The 23,406-nt window shown below is 33.0% G+C and overlaps 1 protein-coding gene and 1 pseudogene across 1 annotated transcript in view; one reads left to right on the top strand and one right to left on the bottom strand.

Annotated features, from left to right (window-relative positions):
* The window catches only part of LOC145254830 (E3 ubiquitin-protein ligase CCNB1IP1-like), a 102,769-nt gene that overhangs the window by 28,633 nt on the left and 50,730 nt on the right, over positions 1 to 23,406 (bottom strand). Inside the window, exons 6-7 of the mRNA XM_080113666.1 lie at positions 21,709 to 21,783; positions 1,834 to 1,948 (exon numbers count right to left, since the gene is read on the bottom strand). Coding sequence (XP_079969792.1) covers positions 1,834 to 1,948; positions 21,709 to 21,783 — 190 coding nt within the window. The remainder of the gene's footprint in view (positions 1 to 1,833; positions 1,949 to 21,708; positions 21,784 to 23,406) is intronic.
* On the top strand, positions 2,020 to 2,137 carry LOC145254937 (5S ribosomal RNA; annotated as a pseudogene).

Here is a 23,406-nt window from a genome sequence, read left to right as displayed (position 1 = left end):
TAGCTCAGTTGGTTAGAGCATTGGGTCATTATCTAAAGGTTTTGGGTTCGAATTGTGGTGTGAGAGGTTTTTTTTTTTTTTTTTTTTTTTGATTTTTTAAAATTTTAATATTGAAGCAGGGTTATTTAAGCCATTTTTCACGTAATGTTCATTTTTCTGGGGTTTTTTTTTACTTGGCTTATTTTTAGGTTTTCATTAACACCCCCCACCTCGACCGACCACACACACCCAAAAACACCCGGGTACCCACCGGTTTTTTTAAATTTTAATATTGAAACAGGCTTATTTAAGCCATTTTTCACATGTTTTTATTTTTTTTTTGGGGGGGGGGGGTATTTTTCAGAAGTTTTAACGTTCGTTTTTCTGTTTTCTTTTTTCTTTTAGATTTTTACATTTAACATCGTTCGTTTGCCTTACGTTAGTTCTTTTTGTGTTTTTTTTTTTTACTTCGCTTATTCTTATGTTTTGATTATTCGGTGATTAGTTTAATGTGCTGGTTTTTTAAACGTTTCATTTTGGCCATACTTAGTTGTTTGTCTCTTTGGCGTACGCGTAACGTGTCAAGCTTTTTTTTCCACTTTAGCCTCGAGGTTTCGGGTTCAAGCCCACCTTCCGACCAAAACTTTTTTTTTTCTTCTTTTACACCTCTAAACACCGGGGCTTTTTCTTTCATTTATTCTTTAGTTTACTCCCACCCTCACACACACAACATTGGACTTTTTTTTCTGATTTTTTTTTTTCGCTTTTTTTTGTGTTTTGGTTTTTCCAATTTTTTTAACAGGGTTATTACTTACCCTCCCTCTCACATACACATACCTACAAACACCCGGGCAATGCCGGGTATCCCCCCCTAGTCAGATATATACTACATATTCCCTACCACGATCCTGTTTCTTCTGAAGTATATGATCTGCTTCGATTAGATCTGCTGTCTACCAACCAGAATGTAACAGTTGCTTCTGTTGCCTACAGATTATTTCATGGTTCTTGGCTCACCACAATGTTTGAATACTGGTGTTTCCCAGAGATGTCTCCTTTCATGTTGTGTTCTGTAGTCCTGAACGTGCTGCCTCAGAATCGTGTGAATGAACATGTATCACTGTCACATTTTCAGAGTTCTGCATTGTGATGTTCATAAGTTTTATGCATTCCCTTATTAGCTTATTAGTCTCTGTCTACTGCGAATGGTTTTATGGCCATGGTTTAATAAAGAAAAAAAAAAATTAATTAAAATAAAAATAAAATAAATTTGAAAGGATGATGAATTCCTGGGGGGATCATTGAACATTGGATTTATATAACAAATTGAACTCCCTCTGAAATTTTTTTTAAAAAAGCAAAGAATATTATAATCTAAAAATGTAGTGCTTGATCATTAGTAATCCCAAGATTTTCTTTAGAAAAAAAAAAGTATTATTGCGGATTAACACCCTCTGTTAAATCATCCTTTCAAAAAAAAAAAAAAATGGGATTCTACTTCTTTTTTTTAGGCAATTATGTGTCAACACTCAAAAAAATTTGGTGAAAAAAAATTAATAAATGAAAAATAGAATTTAGAGTAGGGAATCAGTTTCAAATATAAACTTAATATAAAATGATTTCTGATTCCCCATTCTAAATTCTAAAAAAAATTCTGTTTGTCACGTTTTTCAGAGTGTTCACATATAATTGATTAAAAACAGTAGAAGCTCATTTTGGGTGGTGAGCAGGTTGGTGTTAATTTAATCTACAAATTTATCAAAAAGTTAAAAAGAAATCTGAGGGTAGATTTGTGGGCATCATGTTGTAAAAGATTGTCATGAAATTTAGACCAAATACAATTTAAAAGGATACAATTCAATTCTGATTGAATTCTTGAAACAATTTCTTCATAGTATTTTTCTAATTGAGATGCTTTTTCTTTCACTTTGGTGGCAACATATTCCTGATATATTCTTTCTTGGTGGGACTGCAGCAGGAAGAGTAAAAGAAAAAATGAATGACATATAGAAAATTTTAAAAAGAAAAAACATTTATATACAATACAGCATAATCATGTTGACACACCGGTTCCTATTAGATCACTGAAGTTAAGCAATGCTAAGCCTGATCAGTACTAAAATGGGTGACCATTTGGGAATTCCAGGTGCTGTATGTGTTCTCCAATTATCTTGGCATTGTTTCCAGCCGTCCTGAACTTCTTGCTACTAACTCAAGCAGTGCTCATTCAGGAGAGGTGTGGTGGGAGATTGTGCAACTCTTGCCTCACAATTACATGCACAACTATCTTTACAGGAGACTGAACAGAGGTATCCATTACTATACAGTGAAAATTTATAGTGACATCAATTGATATCGGTGGTTTAAGAAAGTTGCAGGAAATTTGACCCCGTTAGTTAACTAAAACCAACAGATATTTTGGTTGTAGAAACAGAATTAATCTGTGGTAGAAAAAGAGCCTTTATTAGTAAAAGAATACAATTTTATAAAGTTTTAAAAAATCTGGTAAGAGAGTGGAAGGCATAGTATTAAATTCAGAGAAATGGAAATGGAGAGAGGAAACAAGGATAGGTGAATATTTCATTATGTAGAGATGAGATTGTTGACAAAATTATTTTAAAATCTGGCTGGGCATACATATCTCTTTTCTTTTGTAATCTGAATGGATTTGTTTCAGTTTTGATCCTGATTTAAAGTTTGACTAGTTTTGCAGATTAAGAGTCTTGTCAACGATTTCCATTTTTTTTTTTTTTTTTGCTTAAAAAAATCAAGATATTAACATTAATTAGTGATAAATATCCTGAAAATATTTGTCTACAAAAACTCATCTAGTCAAATACAAAAATGCTTAATTCATCAGAATAGCCACTTATATATATACTATTAACATGCCACCCAATATTACTCGACCGTAAGATATGTATAAATATTATATTTAAATTCATGTAGATTTTGTATTTCTTATCATAGAGGCAATTTTCTATTGATTATTATCCAATATATAGTAATGATTTAAAAAATTATATAAAAAATATGATGTTTTGGTTTTGATTCTAGCGAATGGTATTTAAATAATACCATTCGCTAGAATCAAAACCAAAACATCTAGCTCTTCAGCTAGTCATTATTTATTGCTTAAGTGTCGTTACAATCTGAGCTACCGACAGATGGATATGAAAAGTTTAAAAATTAAGTAATTTTGAGCTTTAAATGTTTAATTTTGTCCATGCACAAAAGTAACAACAGAAATAACAACTTTATTCAATTTAGCCCTGCCAAGTTGAACTGATTTTTTTTAATTGACCCTTTACAGCTATTTTTACAGGCTAAAAACAAAATCAAAATTGTTCCACAGGCCCAAATCCTCTATATATCAAGTTTCAAGTCTAAAGACCAAAAATTAAGAGAGGAGTTTTCATTTGCCAGAATTTCTTTTTATCCTAAATGCTAAATGCTATGAAATTATGCACAATGTAAAAAATATGCATAAATAAAACTGAGCACAATAGTTAAATGAATCCAATCATCCAATAAGGAATTATAAAAAATGAATAACTGATAAAATTCATTTTTTTTAAATAAAAATATGCAAATTAGTCAACATTTACTTAGTAGCCAGCATATCCAAGACTGAGTATATGAAGTTCATTTTAATAATGTTTTAAATTAAAAAAAGCATGATGAAAAACTCAACTTTACATTCATAGCAGGACCCGTGTACTAGCATTGCACGGTGGAAGTATGCTCCCACCCCACCTATATAAAAAAAAAAAAACTACAGTTCTTAGTGTATGATAGTGGGCACTGGCGGTCGTGGCCAAAATAAATGTACCAACGTATTTCATATATATTTATATATTGCAGAGTTTAGCTTCCAAATAACCTAGTTTGGGAGCTAACCTCTTCAATTTAGTCATATTGTTTATTTTTTTTAATGCTTTAGTAAAATCTTAATATAAAAGTCACAAATATTTGGGAGCTGAACTCTTCAATATATAAATACATATGAAATGAGTCATTTTGAAACATCACCAATGTACATGCAGTGCCTTTAATGGTAAAAGAACTCCGTTTTGTTAATATTTTGATGAAGGCGTCATCGTTGTCCATTTTTTTTTTATGTTTATAGGAAAAATCTTCAGATAAAAATCGCAAATATTTGTGAGCTAAACTCTTTAATATATAAATACATATGTAATGCATAGTTTTGAAACATCACCAGAACACGAATTGAAATACTTTAAATTATTAATCTTTATCTCAAAACATTCCAAAGAATACATATAATTAAATTAACAAATAAATGACAAAAGTCTATTTTCCAAATTTATAGATATTGACCATCTTACCAGGAGATGCTCAACATCTTGAAATTTGGAATATAGACTTTTGTTATTTTATATGCTCTGTAGTTACATTGAGCTTCATAAATTAAAGGATTGATATAAATAAAAAGTGAAGTATGATTGAAGAAACAGATTTCCCCATGAATATATAAATAAATTAAAATATGTAAAAACAAACAATGAGAATTAATTAAAATAAACTTTATTATTTCAGCGAATGACACGAGTAACCTGTCATCTGTAAATCAATTATTTTCTACAAATTGACATTGCATTCATACAACTCAACCCACAAGATATACTCAAAGTCAAAAGTTTGGATAATGATGTTTGTTTCATTGTTTTTCTCAAAAAACTGGGAAAAAATGTGATACATGGAAAAATGAATCCATTATTTTAATTTTAGTTCAACAGCCATAACATCATAAACTTAGTTGCTCTTTGCGTAAGGTAAGATAATTACAGGAATTCAGTATTACAGAAAATGAACTTATTTCTTAATAGTTTATTTTCATAATGTTTATGGTGTTGCTGAGAGGAGAGGAATTTAGTTGTTTTGTTGCATATCAATCTCATTTTGCAAATTTAATATCAAATTCAGTCATTTTGATAAAACTTTTAAAACTTCAATTTATTAATATCTTAAAATATTTATAGATTAGCTTGTTTTGCCGGCAAATATTTTGTAAATAATGAAATTGATGATACTAAGAGTTAAAAATAATAATAATAATAAATACTCGTCCAAACTCCTCCTTGCCAACTCTCAACTTCAACCGTATCTTCATTGATCGCTCTCTCTCTCTCTCTCTCTCTCTCTCTCTCTCTCTCTCTCTCTCAGCTGTCCAAAAAAGAAGACTGCCCTGTAATTCCCCCTTGCAATCCTTTTCACAGCAATTATTATCCTCATATGCAAATTACTGCCATATGTCCTCATATGCAAATTATTGCCATAAACCGGCTATAGACGAAAGTTTTTCTTTCCTCTTCGTTTTCTTGCTTCGTTATGCGACAGGATATACAGAGGTGCCATCGCTTGTGCAAGCCACGTTTTTCATTACTTTCGCCATAATGTGTAAAAGATATATTCTAGTTAACTCATAGATGAGATCCTGACAAATACTACCACTTCGATTCAGAGTGATCATGGGATTAAGAGTGTAGAATAGAAAGTTTCATTCTAACATTTAAAACAACTTCATTGAATCATCTTCCTTAAGGTGTCAAAATTAAAGAGGAACAAAAAGGAGAATCTTTGTTTATGACTAAGTTCAAATCGCAAAATCATAAAACCCACACGAATCAAATAGTAGACCCGCACCCACTAAAAATTTTTTTTTTTAAACATTAAATCTATATCTAATAGCAAACAAAAGTTTGTTTGTTTTTATTTTGCTAACTGGTCTAAAGCACTACAATGGCCCAGAAACGTGGGACAATTTTATGTTAAATTTATATGCCAAAATGATCACCCACTATAAATTAAAAATATTTTTTTCCAAGTTTTTAGGGTGTTCACACGTAATTGTCTAAAAACGTCGAATCTGAGGGTGTTAGTTTCTTGAAAAAAAAAAAAAATGAACATGCTTCCTTTTTTTTCAATTTAATAAAAAAACATGAGTAGCTATTTTTCAACCAAATTATTAAAGAGAGAAATATTTCAGAATAACAATTATCTTATCATTATTAGACACTTGATGCAAGACCGGTGATAAGGACCTCCCACCTCCTCTCACACACACAGAAAAATAAAATAAGATACGGGAGGGGGGGGGGTCTCCTACTTGAAGATTACTGATTGTAAACAAACCAACAAGTTATTAGTAATCCTATAAATTCAAGTTTAAATAACCATTACAAGGGAGACAATTCTGAATATTGTTATTAGTTCATTGTTATTAGTTGCTTCCCTTTCATTTTTAAAGCCGGTTCTTTTTTTTAACATTAAATGTTTTTGAACAAGAATTTGTTCCAGTCAATGGAGGGGAAACCCTCTATACTGGGACAATTATTATTTTTGGTAACCAGAGTGCCCCCTTTTTGCCTACTTTTAGGGGAGCTGGTTTTTACCCCACATTAAAAACGTCCTTGTGCCTAATTTGCTTTGGTGGGGAAGTAAATAAATACAATAAAATTAAATAAAAATAAGTTATATACATAAAAATATAAAATAAAATATAAAAACATAAAATTAAAATAATTTAGAATAATTATCATAAAGATTGATTTAGGATCGAATCATGATTCATCGAATTCTAAAAATCAATAACATATACATTAATTTGTTTCATTTCATTCAGTTCAGTTTTAATAACTCGTTAAACCTTTACATAAACACACACGTAATATAATCAAAGACTTCGCCACTATTACGTAATACATCCAATCGTTCATACAACTTTTTTTACTCGTTAATAAAATGTTTATAATTTCTTCTATCGTTCTTTAGTTGTTCACAGAATTATAGTTGTTTCTTATTTATTTGATAAAAATTATTTTGTTACTTATTTTCTTCAATGTTCATAATTACAGTACATCAACAAAGTTCTTGATGAGCCGTTCCATATAAGTTAACAAATTTACCGAATTTTCATTACTAATGATTACTATATTTTCCAATTTCTACTGTACACGCTTTAACCCTTATCCTTGAGTGGCCTCTTGACCTTGATAATGTGGTGATGCCTGTGTAAAAAAAATAAAAAATTCTGGGGTTTATAAAAATGTTCTAACATGAGAAAGGACGTGTACAGTTTTTGAACCGAACGTAGTGCTCATCACAATAAAATCGAGCATACATTTGACTTTGTCCTTGTGTCTCATTGCCGTGTCCTTAGGTTGCTTACACCTCGCTATTCCTCGCCTTCGGAAACAAAAGCTTTCTCAGCACCTAATAACAGACGCAAGTCTGTTTTTCTGAACAAATGAGTTTTATTAAGCATCACTGATTATACCACGGTTGAATTCGCATCACCGATTCACAACCTTAGAGAGAGGCTGAGGTCTTTATATTACTATTATCTCAGCTGCCATGTGCTGCGTCACGTTGCCTCCACAAGAACTTTGTCCAATCCATCTTTTCTGAGATCCAGAGACTGACTTTCGGATCCACTCTTTCTGCCACCCAGATCCAGACTAACCCATTTTGTCACAACTCCCACCAATCCTGCTTTCTCACATCTGATCCTGTAATGTCACCATCCAACAACATCACGCCATATGTCAACTAGTGTTTGGCAGTTTGACTGACCTCACTAGTGTGACCTGTGATACTTTTTCTAAAACAACCTGCAGCTGTGCTCATAACAGATTTTTTCAACTTAACTTTCTAACTGAAAACAAAAAAAAACTATGAACCCCCGATTCTAATTCTATATATTCATACTTGCCACAAGTGCCAATCTATCTACATAGGGTCGATTATAAAAGAGATTTAAAAACAGGATTTGCAAAAACTTAAATCAAAAGTTTAATGTTAATTTTTAAATTTTACAAAACTAAATGTGATGTATTTTGTAATGGTTTATACTTCCTAGATCTCAGATTTGCAAATGGTCATCGTCTCTACCTTTTTTTTTAATCGAGTTTTAAAATGGATGGACTTTGGCAAGGAGGCTTTATTATTTACTAGCCTGGATGCCCGGCGTTGCCCGGGTGTCTGGAGGTGTGTGTTGAGCAAAAAAAAAGTGGTAGTAGGCAGGTAGGCTCGAACCTATACCACGAAGAAGGCAAAGAATGTGAAAAAAATCCTGATGTCTGCTGTTGCACCCATCGCCCAACTGGAAGTGATGTAGGTTTAAATTAAGGCTAGACAATTGAAAAGAGGGGATGACCTTTGAAAATATCGACGAAAAAAGCGACCCCTCCCTGTAGAAAAGTGGCCAGTTAAGGGTGGCGGAATTAATGATTTTGGCCAATTTTTCGATATTTGTCATCCGAAGGGTTGAACTTCAAAAAGATACCAATCTCCTGAAAACCCGTTACCTCTGTAGAAAGTTTTAGGCAGGCATACATACATACATACATACATACATACATTTAAACAGACAGGTGAGATTTATATTATAGATGAATCGGAAAGTGGAAAGATTATGTTAGATCTATGTATGTATGAGCCAGTTATGTGTGGAAATCCTCCCCATGACTACTGATAGCAGTGGTAGGACTAAATATTTAAAGAGAAAAATAAGGACTCCTTCCTCTAACGATGTTGCGATTGTGATGGTATTGCTCGTAGGGTGTAATGTAGTATTTTATTATCATGACTGAATTTTATTATTGTCTGAAATGGTGTTCGAAAGATACATAAGATAGTGGCTATTAGCATAGCTGCATTGAATTTGTATGTGGCATCTGTTGTTGCAAACCTACGATACTTTTGTCTAGAGGGGAATTTCTGCGGCTACTTTATTAATATAGAGATTAATGCCTTCTACTAAATTGACCCCACTTGCCTCCCCAAAATATGTAATTCTTTCTTTTTTAGACTATAAACAACAAAAATATAAATTTAATATAAAAATTTAATGTAAAATAATGTTGTATTTTAAGGCCATTCTAACATTTTAGGGCAGTTAACCATTTTTTTCTATGGGAAATAAATCCCCCGAGTTTTTTTTTTGGGGGGGGGAGGGGTTCAACAATTATGCGTGTTTTTAATAAAGTTTTTGTAGGAGGAGAAGGCTTGCCACTCGGACTTCAGGGTAGTGGAAGAGCTTGGGATAATTACGCATGAACACCCTTAAAACTTGTAAGAAAGAAAAAAAAATTACAGTTTTCGAATGGGGGATTAGTTTCACATAAATTTAATGTAAAATAATCTACCATTTCCAGGCCATACCAGCGTTTTAGAGCAGTTAATTTATTTTTCTATAATAGAAAATGGTGTACGTTTTTTTAGGAGGTGCAGGGTCATTTCTTTGTCTTTTAGATAATTATGTGTGGTCTTAAGAATGGTTTGCATGATGGAGAGGGGGTTTGCCACTCGGACTTAGGGTTAATGGTAAGGTTATGGAAGGGTTTTTATTTTGAACTGAGTGTCATTTAGGCTAAGGGTTAGCAGTAGAGTTAAATGGTATTTTTGGAGGAGGGACTTGATTTCACTCAAATTTAAGGTTCAAGAGAGGCACTTTTAGGACGTGGGCGTGTCACTTGAATCTAAATTTAATGATAGCATATAAATATATATATATGCTATTAACTTTTCAAATCGAAAAAATATCAAAAGAGTTTTGAGTACTAACTGCTCTAAAAGGCAATTATGGTTGGGAAATGGGAGATCATTATACATTCAATTTATATGCAAAAGTCATTCCAACTCTACTATAAATTATTTTTGTTGTCATTTTTTGCTTTTTGTTTCCACCAAGTTTTTTTTTTTAGAGTATTCACACATAATCACCTAAAAGATTAAAATCCTTTTTTTTAATTAGTAGCTATAAAGTCATTTATTACTGCAATTAAAGTTGGAAAGTATATTTGAAAACCAATATTTCTTGAAGGAACTTTTTTAAAAGAATCACAAACCATATTAATTTCAAACAAAAACGTTTTTTTTTTCCCCTCCTCAAAATAAACTTAATTTACAAAACTCATTAATTTCAACTAATTAAGTCAGCAGCTGCTGCTGGCTAGCTTATAATTATTAGCGTTATTAGTGAAAACTATTTACTTTCACTGAAAAGTGTTTGAAATTATGGGGGTAAAGGTTATTTAAAAATGGATGGTACCAAAGAATAAATTAACATAGGATTATCATTTTAACACATAAAATATAAAAACACTATAAAATACACAACACGATATAAAATATACTTAAATATTAATTTGTCCAGATTTCATATATATTATAGAGTCATGATTTAAAAAGTAAAAAAAAGTATTTAGTTGCCATCAGTTAGAATCGAAACCAAAACTGTAGCATTACCACTGTACCAACGTGACACGTATATAAACCGATTAAAAATTAAAAATAAAATTTTAAATAATTTTAACCGGTTAAAGACCCATAAAAGAACTGCCCATAAAAAATCCAATCATTTAAGGTTCCTACCACCACTCTGCAACTTTTATTTTCGAAGGAGATGAAGTTTGAAAATATGCAGACAGCCAGACATATAGCCGTTTATATATTAGATTAATTTACTTAGTACTTGATATGAAAAATATTTAGAAAAAACATGTTCGAAACATCTCATGTTGAAGTTTTATTTAAAAAAAAACAAAAATAAAAACAAATGGACCAGTTTATTTCATACAGTGACAATAATTGAGATATGTTTCTTTCTGATTTTTTTCCAAATTTAATGATGAAATTCCTCATAGGGGACTGGTACCAAGCTTCTAAGTACAGCAGAAGTAAAAAAAAGACCTGACACAAAATGGCAGTTTCATAGTGTTAACATTTTAATCATTTCTAATCTAAAAACTCTTCGAATATATCATGTAGGTTATTAATTGTTAATATTCATGTGAAAGGATATTTATTTCTGAACAAAATTATATTTTGGAGACTTAAAATGTTTTGGTTTTTAAAATATGACTATTTTAATAGAACTACCTTGAAACCTTGTAATATCCACAACATTTTTATGATCGGTGGCCATTACTGAGCTATCGACAAATAGATGAGAAATATTTAAAATGAAACCACTTTAAGCTATGAATGAATTTGCGTATGCGCAAAAATAATAGAAATATGTCAGCAAGTTGAAATGAGCAGTTTGCATTTCAACTTGCTGACATTTCTGTACGTGTTATTCATCCAAGATTTTTCCCATTACAAATATCCTTGGTGTATGATTACTACTTCCTATTAATTTCAGTGTTATGTGACAAATAGTTTAAGAGTATCGGTTAAATATTTACACACACACACACATACACCTACTGTTTTATTATATAGACTATAATTTGTTATGGTTTTTTAATTCAGTGATCGTTTTGGAGTTTAATTATAAAAAGTAGTTCTGTTTTGTAATACTGTTTTATTTCCTCAACAAATATTTAGCAACTGTGTTCTTTTCTTTAAAGGAACCGACTTGATTTTCAACAAATTGTGATCTATTCAATTTAAGAAAGTGAAAGGGCAAATTGATTTCTTTTTTCCTTTTTTACAGTAAAATTTCAAAGATAAATAAATTTACATTTAAATTATCGAAATGTTGTTTATCTTCTTTATAAATAAAGATGTTTTGGGTTTAAAAAGTCATGAATAAAATGTTTATTATTTTAAATTAATGTTTCAAGTAGCGAAATTGAAGTAATAGCAACCCAACAAAGCAAACTACAGTAGAACCCCAGGATACGGCATTAAAAATTAGTAACAAAATGCAGTACAGTATATAATACACATTTATATAATCAAACAACATTATAAATAACACCGAAAGTCAGATCAAATACTGTAACCAGAGGCCAGAAAAACATTGTATTCTACATCATAACTTGAAAAAACAATATCCTAGGGCCACCATATTCTGGGGTTCTACTATATATATATATATATATATATATATATATATGGGCTCCATCAGTCTTTGACAGTATGGATACCCCCAAAGGGGTGCCTGCGCGTGAAATTTTTGTGGCAGGAGGTGTGCAATCTCCAACTACACCAGGATAAGCGGAGAGCACATACAGTGCCTAAAATTCCCAAATGGTCGCCCATCTGGTACTAACCAGGCTCAACATTGCTTAACTTTGGTGATCTGATGATGCTGTGTCTTTGGCCTTTTCCAATGTTTCTTACATTTGTTTATTATTTATTAATTAATTTTACTATTATTGTGGGGAAAAGAAGTAAAGAGAGCAAGACAGAGAGTCGAATTTACGATGTTCTTTCGTAGAAAATATATCAACAAAACAAATACAGTTAACTCTCAATTTATAAAAAAAGATTTATTACTTTTTAGGAAATATTTCAATGAAAATAATAGTTCATTTATGAGTGAACAAAAGGGGGGAATTATTTGAGATTAAGGAAGTTTTAAAATAATTGTTTACATAAAATTAATTAAAAATGAGCATGCGATAGTAGAAGGGGGAATACAAAAGTTAGTTACTGTGTCTGTGTGTTCGCCCACATTGTTTTATCAGCCGACTCGCCTGCTACGTTCACAGTGTTGTCGCGTTAGTTTTGAGCTGCAGACAGTAGTGATATATATATCTTTCAACACTATCTCTGAATTTTTGTTAACTGCGCTTTTTTTTGGAAAATACAGAGGTTTTTAAAGATTTTCACCGGCTCCCAGACACATAATTTTCGACAGCCTGGAAAACTCTCTGATTGGTCAAAAAAAAATCAAAACATTGAACCTCCAGAGCAATTAAGTAAAAAGAAAAAGGGCGCCTCTAGCCGCTTGCGCAGAAAACGTTTCGGGGCACTTGAATTTCCGGCAGCGAAAGAGTGAACATCGTAGCTCACCATATAACTTTCCGCCCAGTAAACGGAGTTTAAAGGTTCATCGTTCATGATAAATAGCTTTGGGGTTTTTTTTTGTGAAGGAAAGTTTGGTAGTATATTTACATGTAAATGTAGGTTGGAAAAAAAAAAAAAAAATTTTTTTTTGTTTAGAAAATTTTTACATCATTTTTATTTTTAATAATAAAAATATGTGTTGTCCTTTTTCCACCTGATGGTTCTCCCGGACTTTGATTTAGTTTGTTTCTTTTCAACCTCTGTATCAGAGGAAGATACAAAAGTGTCAGATACTGGAAGGGGTGGAACAAAATCTTTTGACGTTGTTGAAGAATATGCAGGCTTCAATCTATCTATGGAAACGTTACTGTGTACATCATCAGACATTTTAATAGTAAAATATTTGCCATGACGATGTACTACTTGGAATGGACCTGTATATGGAGCTTCCATAGATTTTCGAATTCTGTCTGTTCTCAACCAGACGCTGTCACAAATTTGAAGATCCTTAGGAATGTACACAGTAGGTAAAGAATGGAGGTGTCCACTGGATAATCCGTCTGTGTCAAATCTCCGCATCTCCTCAGCTAGAGCTTTTATGTGAGCATCTGTTATATCAATGTTTGCATCCTCGTACGCATCGATTAACAATCTAGGTATCTGTGCATTAGCACCCGTAACTGCAGTAAATGGTGAATAATTGGAATCGTTGGGTGTAATCCTGATACCTAGAAGAACTATAGGAAGAGCAGACAACCAAGATTCTCTTCTGGCAATAATTGCTGTCTTTAATGTTCTGTGTGCTCGCTCGATCATTCCGTTTGCTTGGGGATGGTACGAAGTCGTTCTCAGCCTGTGAAACCCTATAATTTTTGACAGTTCTGAGAACAGCTCAGACTCGAATTGGCTACCTCTGTCTGTAACGACATGGAGGGGCACACCAAATCGCGATATCCACAGATCAACAAAAGCAGTTGATACTGACGCTGCAATTATTTCGGTCAATGGACAAGCCTCTACCCATCTCGTATTTCTATCGATGCATGTTAATAAATAACGATAGGGAGAGAAATACGGGTCTGTTTTGCTCTTGACTGGTGGTAGAGGGCCAACAATGTCAATGTGTACAGTTTGAAATCTGCTGGATGGCAATTCAAATGGATGCACGTCACTTTTTGTGTGTTTGTTTATCTTTGCTTGTTGGCAATGCTGACATTCCTTGCACCATTCCTTTATTGACTTGGCCATTTTGGGCCAAAAATATCTGGAAGTTATCATTTTAGTTGAAGCAGCAATTCCAGGGTGTGACAAGTTGTGTAAACTGTCAAAAACAGGTTTCCGGAGCTTTTGTGTGACAAAAGGTCGTGGAAAAGGTAAAGACACGTCACATAGGATTGTATTATGTTCATTAATCTGATACGGCTTCAGTTGATCACATAGAGTTTTTGTTTCTTCATCAGTGGTTTGGTGATTGGCCATCTCCTGTAAGTCACAAATATCAATTGTGATTGCATACGCTGGTCGCGATAAGCAATCAGCTACAATGTTCTGTGAACCTTTTATGTGTGAAATATCAGTCACATATTCACTCAAGAAACAAAGGTGACGCTGTTGTCTATCGGATTTTAAAGGTGTTTGGCTTTTAAAGGCGCTGCAGAGCGGTTTATGATCTGTTAATAACAACAAGTTTCTGCCTTCCACCTGATGTTTAAAATACAAGACTGCTAAATAAGCAGCTAGCAATTCTCTGTCAAAGGTAGAATATTTTTGTTGAGTTTGTGATAACTTTTTTGAAAAGAATCCAATAGGAATTGGTTGATTGTCAATCATTTGATGAAGTGCTGCTCCAACAGCGTAACTGGAACTGTCCGTAACAAGCTGATAATTAGTAGCTTTTGAATCGGGATAAGGTAGAGCGGTTACACCTGATAAACTTGTTTTTATCCTTTCAAAGGATTCAACTTCCTCCTTTGTAAAATCTATTTTCTTAGATTTTTGATTCAACCGAATACACTCGGTGAGTGGTAAACTGATTTCACTGAAATTTGGAACTAATTTTCTGTAAAAATTTGCCATGCCAAGGAATCGACGCAGTGATTTTGAATCGTTTGGTTGAGGAAATTCATTTAATTCGCGGATTTTCTTGTCACTTGGCTTAAGACCATCAACAGATATGTGAAATCCCAAAAATTCAAGTTGAAAAACATTGAAAATACATTTAGAAAGGGAAATTTTAAGGTCGTACTCACTGAGTTTCTGTAAAACAGTATCGAGGTGTTTGGAATGCTCTTCTTCACTATTTGAGAAAATAAGAATATCATCGATGTATATAAAAATACAATCGATGTCGCGGAAAATATTGTCCATCATCCTTTGGAAAGTACTAGATGCGTTCCGCAAACCGAAAGGCATGTAATTGTACTCATATAAACCGAAGGGTGTTGTGATGGCTGTTTTGCATACATCATCCGGATGGACTGGTACTTGGTGATAAGCAGAAGATAAATCAATTTTTGAAAAAACTTTCTTACCGTGCAGTTTTGATGACAAGGAATTTATGTTTGGCACTTGGTATCGATCTGGTTTTGTTATAGTGTTTAGTAACCTGTAGTCACCTACAGGTCTATAAGTCCCATCAGATTTATTCACCATGTGCAAGGCCGAACTCCACTCTGATTTAGAGGGGGATATAATTCCGGCATTCTGGAGTTTCCTGAATTCCTCTTTTGCTATGTTGTATTTCTGGGCTGATAACTGCCTCGTTTTAGAGAAAGATGGAGGGTTACTGCCAGTTTCAATTCTATGAAACACTTTAGGTTTTGTTGCATTGGAATCGCGATGTGGAGAAATTAAGTTGGGATATTTTTGCGAAATTGTGTGAACTGTTGTGTCGGCAACGTTATCCGAGCATAAAGCAATGTTCATAAGTATTGGTGATGGCTGTGCGTTTGAATATCTTTTGGTTGTTTGATCAATCAATTTGTTATTTGTGCAATCAACTATTAATCCAAAATGATTCAGAAAATCATAACCTAGGAGAGGTCTGGTAGTTTCTGCAATGAGAAAGGTCCAAGTGAAATCACGCCTCAAGTTATGAAGTGCCAGGTTTAATACTGCTTGACCGGAACATTCAATGTTCTGACCGTTAGCTGACACAATTGAGATGTTTGTTGGGTATATAACTATACCGCTTATATATTTTCTTGGGATTACAGATATTGCAGCTCCCGTATCCACAACAAAATTCAATTTTATAGCTCCTAACCGTGCGGCTACTTCAAGAAGCGGCGAAGATGTGGAAGCTATCACGCTTCGCCGGGTTAGTTTTCCGATGTTTTACTAAAAGCAGGGGAGGCAGGACGAGAACTGGGTTGCATTTGCACATTCCGTTTGTCTGGCTATTTACACCATGGTTTGCAATATTTTGCACGTTCGGCAAAATATAGATGTGAACGGCAGATTTTGGGTCTCTGATCCTTGTTAAAAGGACGAACTCCATTTGGACAATTATATGATTTTTGTGACGGATTACTTTTTCTTTGAGATCCGTCATCACTCTGGTTACGATGGTTTTGGTTCCATGATATCTGTTGTATATGCGTGGCTTCCTGTCTATTAAAATATAACAGCAGGTCATCGGACATTTTACCTAGTCTTTCCAGATCGAGATCAATTTGTGCTGCTACCACGGGTTTGATCGAATGAGGTAGGGCTTGGATGAACTTATGTCGGACAATGTCTTCTCCAACACCAATTCTACCTGCTAACGACATGAGTTCGTTCAAATAAATCGAAGGACGTCCTGTCATGATTGAAGATGACATTAGTTTGTCCAGCATTTCAGGCTTTGATTTTTCATACTGATTAATCACAGCATCTTTTAACTTATCAAAGTCTTTTGATTCCAGTATGCTGTTTTGTAATTTTCCAACTATATCCGTTGGTAGTGACGCGAGAATATGATAAAATTTTTGTCTTGGTTGCTTAATGTTCATAATACTGAACTGGGCTTCCATTATTGAAAACCAAGCTAGTACATTTGAATCAATAAATGCCGAAGTTTTCATCGCAATTGACTGCACTGGTTTATCTTGTTCTGCTGCCATGTCGACTTCGTTTTCTGCCATTTTAGTTTTCCCTTTTGTTATTCACACTTTTGCTGTATGTTGTCTTTTATAATTTTGTTATGAAGATAGGTTTTTTTATGTTAAAAAATTTTTTTTTTTTTTTTTTTTTTTTTTTTTGAAAAGTAGATTTTTATATTCAGAAGGATTTGTTTTATCGTTTTCATACAAAAATTTTTTTATTTTTGTTGAATTTCCATAGTTTTTCGCGACCTTGGTGAAATTGTTTCTTGAGTTTTTATTTACTTTTGTTGAAATTCACATCAAAAGTTGGTTATTTGAAGTATTAGAAGGCAGTTTTTTTTTTTGTTTGTTGGTCCATGGTGAATTTCTAATGAAATTATTTCTTGGGTTTTCATTTTGTTTAGTTTCATTGAAATTCACATCAAAAGATTGGTTACTTGAAGCATCAGAAGATAGCCTTTTTTTTTTTTTTATAGAAATGTTTGCGTGTTCAAAATAATCACGTCGGTGGGTCGCCAGTTTTGGCCTATTCCAATGTTTCTTACATTTGTTTTTTATTTATTAATTAATTTTACTATTATTGTGGGGAAAAGAAGTAAAGAGAGCAAGACAGAGAGTCGAATTTACGATGTTCTTTCGTAGAAAATATATCAACAAAACAAATACAGTTAACTCTCAATTTATAAAAAAAGATTTATTACTTTTTAGGAAATATTTCAATGAAAATAATAGTTCATTTATGAGTGAACAAAAGGGGGGAATTAGTTGAGATTAAGGAAGTTTTAAAATAATTGTTTACATAAAATTAATTAAAAATGAGCATGCGATAGTAGAAGGGGGAATACAAAAGTTAGTTACTGTGTCTGTGTGTTCGCCCACATTGTTTTATCAGCCGACTCGCCTGCTACGTTCACAGTGTTGTCGCGTTAGTTTTGAGCTGCAGACAGTAGTGATATATATATCTTTCAACACTATCTCTGAATTTTTGTTAACTGCGCTTTTTTTTGGAAAATACAGAGGTTTTTAAAGATTTTCACTGGCTCCCAGACACATAATTTTCGACAGCCCGGAAAACTCTCTGATTGGTCAAAAAAAAAATCAAAACATTGAACCTCCAGAGCAATTCAGTAAAAAGAAAAAGGGCGCCTCTAGCCGCTTGCGCAGAAAACGTCTCGGGGCACTTGAATTTCCGGCAGCGAAAGAGTGAACATCGTAGCTCACCATATGTCAACACGATTATGCCATATTATATATATATATGTGTGTGTGTGTGTGTGTGATTCTGCACTACAAAACAGGTGCTGTCAAGAATTGAACATTTTAACATGCTGAAAGAAATAAACAGTAAGATGGAACATTTGGAAATTAGGAATAAAGACTTTTTCTCATATATATATATATATATATATATATATATATACATATACATATATATATATATACATATATATATATATGTATATATATATATAAAATATAACACGGAAATTACATAATTGTCGATGCAATAATTTATTTCAACCTTATGGTATTTTCAAGCATCTAAACTAGACAATTACATTTTTGATACTGAAATAAAGAAAGAAAAAGAATCAGGCCTCGACCGTCAAAAAACCAGAGGGGGTGGTAGTAGCAATCCACTTAATACATTTTATAGAGAGGGTGGGAGGGATTTTTTAAAAAAACAACAACAAGAACATTATGACACTTATAAACGGCTGTCCGGTAGCTCGACGTAACAACACACACACACACACACACATACACACACACGCTCCTAAATATGCACGTTCTTACACGTAAATGCCTTGACACGCATTTACTAACCTAGGAAGAAGAGGGAGAAATATACGGATATAGAGAGAAGGAAATAAAATAAACTGCGCGTAAGGGAAAGAGAAGAAGAAAGAAAAAAGAAGAGAGTGACCATCCGCTGCTTGTCATATAGTTTCATTAGTCTCGAATCTCTGAGAAAGAGAAGGGAAAGAAAATGGAGATTATACGCGCCTCATAGAGTTAATTGAGTCATGGAAAGTAAGTCTATTAAAAGATAAATAAAAAAATAAAAAGAATTTTATATACAAAGTTTTAAAACTATCTGTATGTTATCATGTTAAAATTAGTTAGAAATAAATATTATCTTATAATACATTTAAATCTTGTATTTGTAATATATTACTATGAATTCAAAAAATTGAGTCTTATGTAGTTAATATTTTATATATTTTTATGTAATTAATTTTATTGGTGATTATAGCGGTCGTTGTAATTTTGCTCACTAATATTTCACTTCCTAATTGATTAAGATGCAGAAAATTGCATTATTATTCGCCCTCAATTCCATAGAACGTATATAGTTTCGGTTAATATATACTTTTATTCATTCCGTACACAAAGGTACTTTCATGCACGCATAAAGAAATAAATAAAATAGTTATTATTTTAAAGTTTTGTGTTAATTTATATTAATTCTAATAATGTCTAGTGGTAGTATTTGATCTTTTTGACTTAAATCAGTTTAATAACTAATGTATTATCTGCAGAGAAAAATTATATTTTTAAAGCTATCTCATTTATTTATAAGTAATTTGGATAAACAGGTACTTCGGAATAAGTAGACCCAACTTAGATTTCGGACAACAAATTTTTATGTTATTGCTCTGTTTACCACATTGAGCTCTCATACCCGGATTTCCTCCTGGAATTATTCCATTATAACACTATATATATATATATATATATATATATATATATATATATATATATGGATCTAGGCAACAAACAATGGATATCTATATATATATATATATATATATATATATATATATATATATATATATATATATATGGACCTAAGCAACAACCTGAAAGGACACATTTTCTAAAATGGGAAACTGACCTTTCAGTGTGTTGCTTAAATCCACACAAAAAGCAAATGGTTGCGCCTATCTCTCCTCTATATATAGCTAGCAGGGGAGATCACTCCCTGGTTACTTACTGTTATCAGGAGCAGATGACTTTTACCTATGCATGCTCCTCTCCCACGTGACCACAGGATGAATCATTGTGGTCATCTTTGCTGGCACCAGAAAACTTCTGTGATTTTTCACGCATTTGTGCCGATAAGTTTCTTGGTGGTTTTGTTTTGCAACATGAAGGTTGTCTTTAAATAGGGGGTTGACTGGGTGTGTATATCTCCATGTGGAGGGTATCACCAACTTCTATTTCTTATTCATAATTCTGGCTAGACAATCCGATATTTGTTTGACCTTTTTGTTTCCTTAGAGGGTTGTTCTTGTGGGGGCTTGTGATGTGCAGAGTGAAGAGATTCCAACACCTCCATGCAATGTTGTCAAGATATCAGGATTTTGTTACATTTGATAATAACGCCTTCCAGGCAATATAATTCTTCACACATAGGCCAGAAAACTTGAATTATGGGTGGGGATCTTGGAACTTAGGTAGGGCTTGATTATTTAAGAGGATGGCTCAACAGGTATTTATTGCATTAAACTTGAAAATGACCAGCTGAGAAGCAGCTGCATGATATTGTGTTCTACAGATGGACAGTTCTAGGAAAGAACCTCTTCTCATGGAATTTTCATTTAATTTTAGGTGCAGATAGAGAGTGAGGGAAATTGTTGATGGTTGTTGTAGCTAGATAAGTATTTGTTGCAAAAAATTTAAGGGGATTGGCATAGATTGGAGCTCAGTCGAACACTTACCATAAAAGTAACAATAGAGCAGAGACAAATTTGCAATGTCTCTTTTCTGAGAAAGATGAGGTAGGGCAGTGAAAAGGTCCTCGCCCACTAAATTTCAAAGATAGTTTTGTACCTTGTCAAGACAGGAAAAGATACTCTTCGAAACTCTATCCCATCTTAGAACATATTTGACTCTTGTACAGATGGATGATTGTGTCGGGAGTGAGACATTTTCTGAACCGAAGAATGATCCCAACAATTGCTTTTTGGATGAACTCTCCTGGATTGCAATATATAGCATAGCTGAACAAGCAAAGTTTTGTCTTTAAAAGAAATTGGTTGTGGGGATGATCTTAAATCACATCTCAACTTTTGGAGACAAAATGGTGCCAGCAGATCGACACAATTCATTAGTTATGATCAGAGTGATGAATACTACAGAAATGCTGGACACTATTGACATGAATTGCTTTGTTTTGTCTGTTCTATGGTACATCAATTTTTATGGGATTATCTTAATGCTAAAACACCTATTCTAAACGATTTAATAAACACAAGTGGTTATTTTATCACTAGCTGTGATGTCATTATCATTTTACAGTATAAATGAATAGATCCAATTGATTTTGAACTTAGCCAATTCCATAGTTAATGTTCTTAACATGCCACCCAACAGATATGAATGTTGCAAAAATAGTAAGAATTGTAAATGCAGTATCATTTTTGGGCAACGATAGCATCTTTGAGCATTGCCAAGAATCACACGTAGGTTCTTGGGTTTTCATTACAGAGAGATGGTGAAGTCTCTCTTGGTTATTTCCTCGCTTTATAGAAGTTTCCAAGTTCACAGCAATTTATTCCTTTGACATAGACTTGTTACTTTTGGAGTTCAAACCAATTTTTATTGCTTGGAAAATATTTTGATTTAACATGTTCCTGTGAAAACTAATTTGCTTTAGGAAGTAAAGAGGAAAGTGAATCCAAACAAAGCACAGCAAAAAAGAGTAACAATTAGAGTCATTTCCTTTTTAATGTTTGTTGGATCACATCTCAATCTCACTAGAGTCTCAACCAAAACCATATTAATCCTCATTTAAGAATTTTTATTAGAATCATTTGCAAATGCACACAAAAACAGTTCGTTCAATTTGATTTACATAAAAGTCATTTACCTGATAGGTCCAGAATGAGAGGGCTCTAGTACAAATTTCCATTATAATTTCTGGCTTCAAACCAGCAAGGACCATCTGTAATAAAATAGACACAATAGTATGAAAATCTTAGAAAAAACGTAAAGAAAAGCAGTATCAGAAATATTTTGTATTAAATAATTGTTGAAATACTCATTTCAGGATGAGTTTATAATATTAAGGCACTCTCATACTCTTTAATAACTATATAGCCAGGACTCTAAATACATTAAAAAATCACATCATGAGTAGAAAGTGCACTGGGTTTACTTTCAACATCCTCACTGTTTCTGACTGATGTAAGGAATATGAATACATCACAAGAATATGATAGGCTGGTGTAAAACATAAATAAGGATGGGTATAGCAGCCTGGGTAGGACCTTGAAAGATATGCTGAAATCCTAAAGCTTAAGCATATTACTAGCTACAACTACGGACAAGAAGTAGTATAAATGCTACATAACAAATCCATGTGTTTGTTCTCTTTAATAACCAAATATCTAATTTCTCATCACAAACATCAAAACTGTTTTATGCATGTTTTTATTGCTGTGCATGCTTGAAAAAATTACTTTGATTAATATTATAAGAAAACATAAGCAAGAAAAAAAAAAAAACAATCATCATGGTTATATTGGCAAGATTTAAACTTTACTAATTTGAAATTGAATTGTTTCAAAATTGAATGCATTGGCATAAATTAATTGCATTCGACTTAAACTGTTGTAATAAATACATAATTTGCATTATTTGTATGGTAATTTAATCACAAACAACTGTAGTTAACTTACTAGATTGTATTACTCACTTACTGTAGCTAAGATCACTCAGCAACAAATATACACCATGTTTTTTTTTTTGTTTTTTTACAAAGGAATTACCACTTATCAAGGCCCGGATATCATTCAAGGATAAGGGTTAATGAATATACAGTAGTCAATGGGACAATATAGTAATCGTTAGTAGTGGAAATTTGGTAAATTGGATCACAAACTTGTTTACGTTGAAGACAACCATATTGTAATCAGCTGGAAAGCAGGCAAATAGAAGCGAGTTCCACAGGCATGCAGTTCTTAGAAAGAAGTTTTGTTCATGGAATCTAGGTTTAGGTACAGATAAAGAGTGAGGGAAATTATTGATAGTGGTTTCAGTTAGACAAGTATTTTTGTAAAAGTTTGGCAAGGAGAGACCATAGATTGGTTCGTTCGTTGTTTTTGTTTTATGGCATATCAACCCTTTTCAGGTTATTTAATGCCAAATCCAGTTATTTTGAAAAATATTTTTTTTTTTTCAAATCAGTTTCTATTCAACCCATAGTTGGGACCCTAACAGGTACCACTCCGGGTCAGAGTGGACCTGGGATCAATGGCAATTAAAGGGTGGCTCCACACTCCCCAAAGCCTGCAAGCTGGAGCCTCACTATCGGATATAATTTAAGGTCATATCCAGGACCGGCATAGATTGGCGTTCAGATAAGCACTTGCCATGAAAATAGCGATAAAGCAGAGACAGGCTCGCAATGTTTCTTCTGTGGGAAAGAGGTTGCACAGAAGAGAAAAGGGCATCTCCCCACTAGATTACAAAGTCTATTTTGAAATCTGTCAAGGCAAGATAGGGTGCTTCAAGCAGCTCCTGCTCAGATGTGGCACCAGAACTCTATCCTAGAATGTACTTTGGC

The sequence above is a fragment of the Euprymna scolopes genome, chromosome 30, assembly GCF_053919585.1.
Source record: "Euprymna scolopes isolate OS-2025 chromosome 30, ASM5391958v1, whole genome shotgun sequence".
NCBI lineage: Eukaryota > Metazoa > Mollusca > Cephalopoda > Sepiida > Sepiolidae > Euprymna > Euprymna scolopes.
The sequence above is the reverse complement of the archived record's forward strand: the minus strand, read 5'-3'. Positions and strand labels throughout refer to the sequence as shown.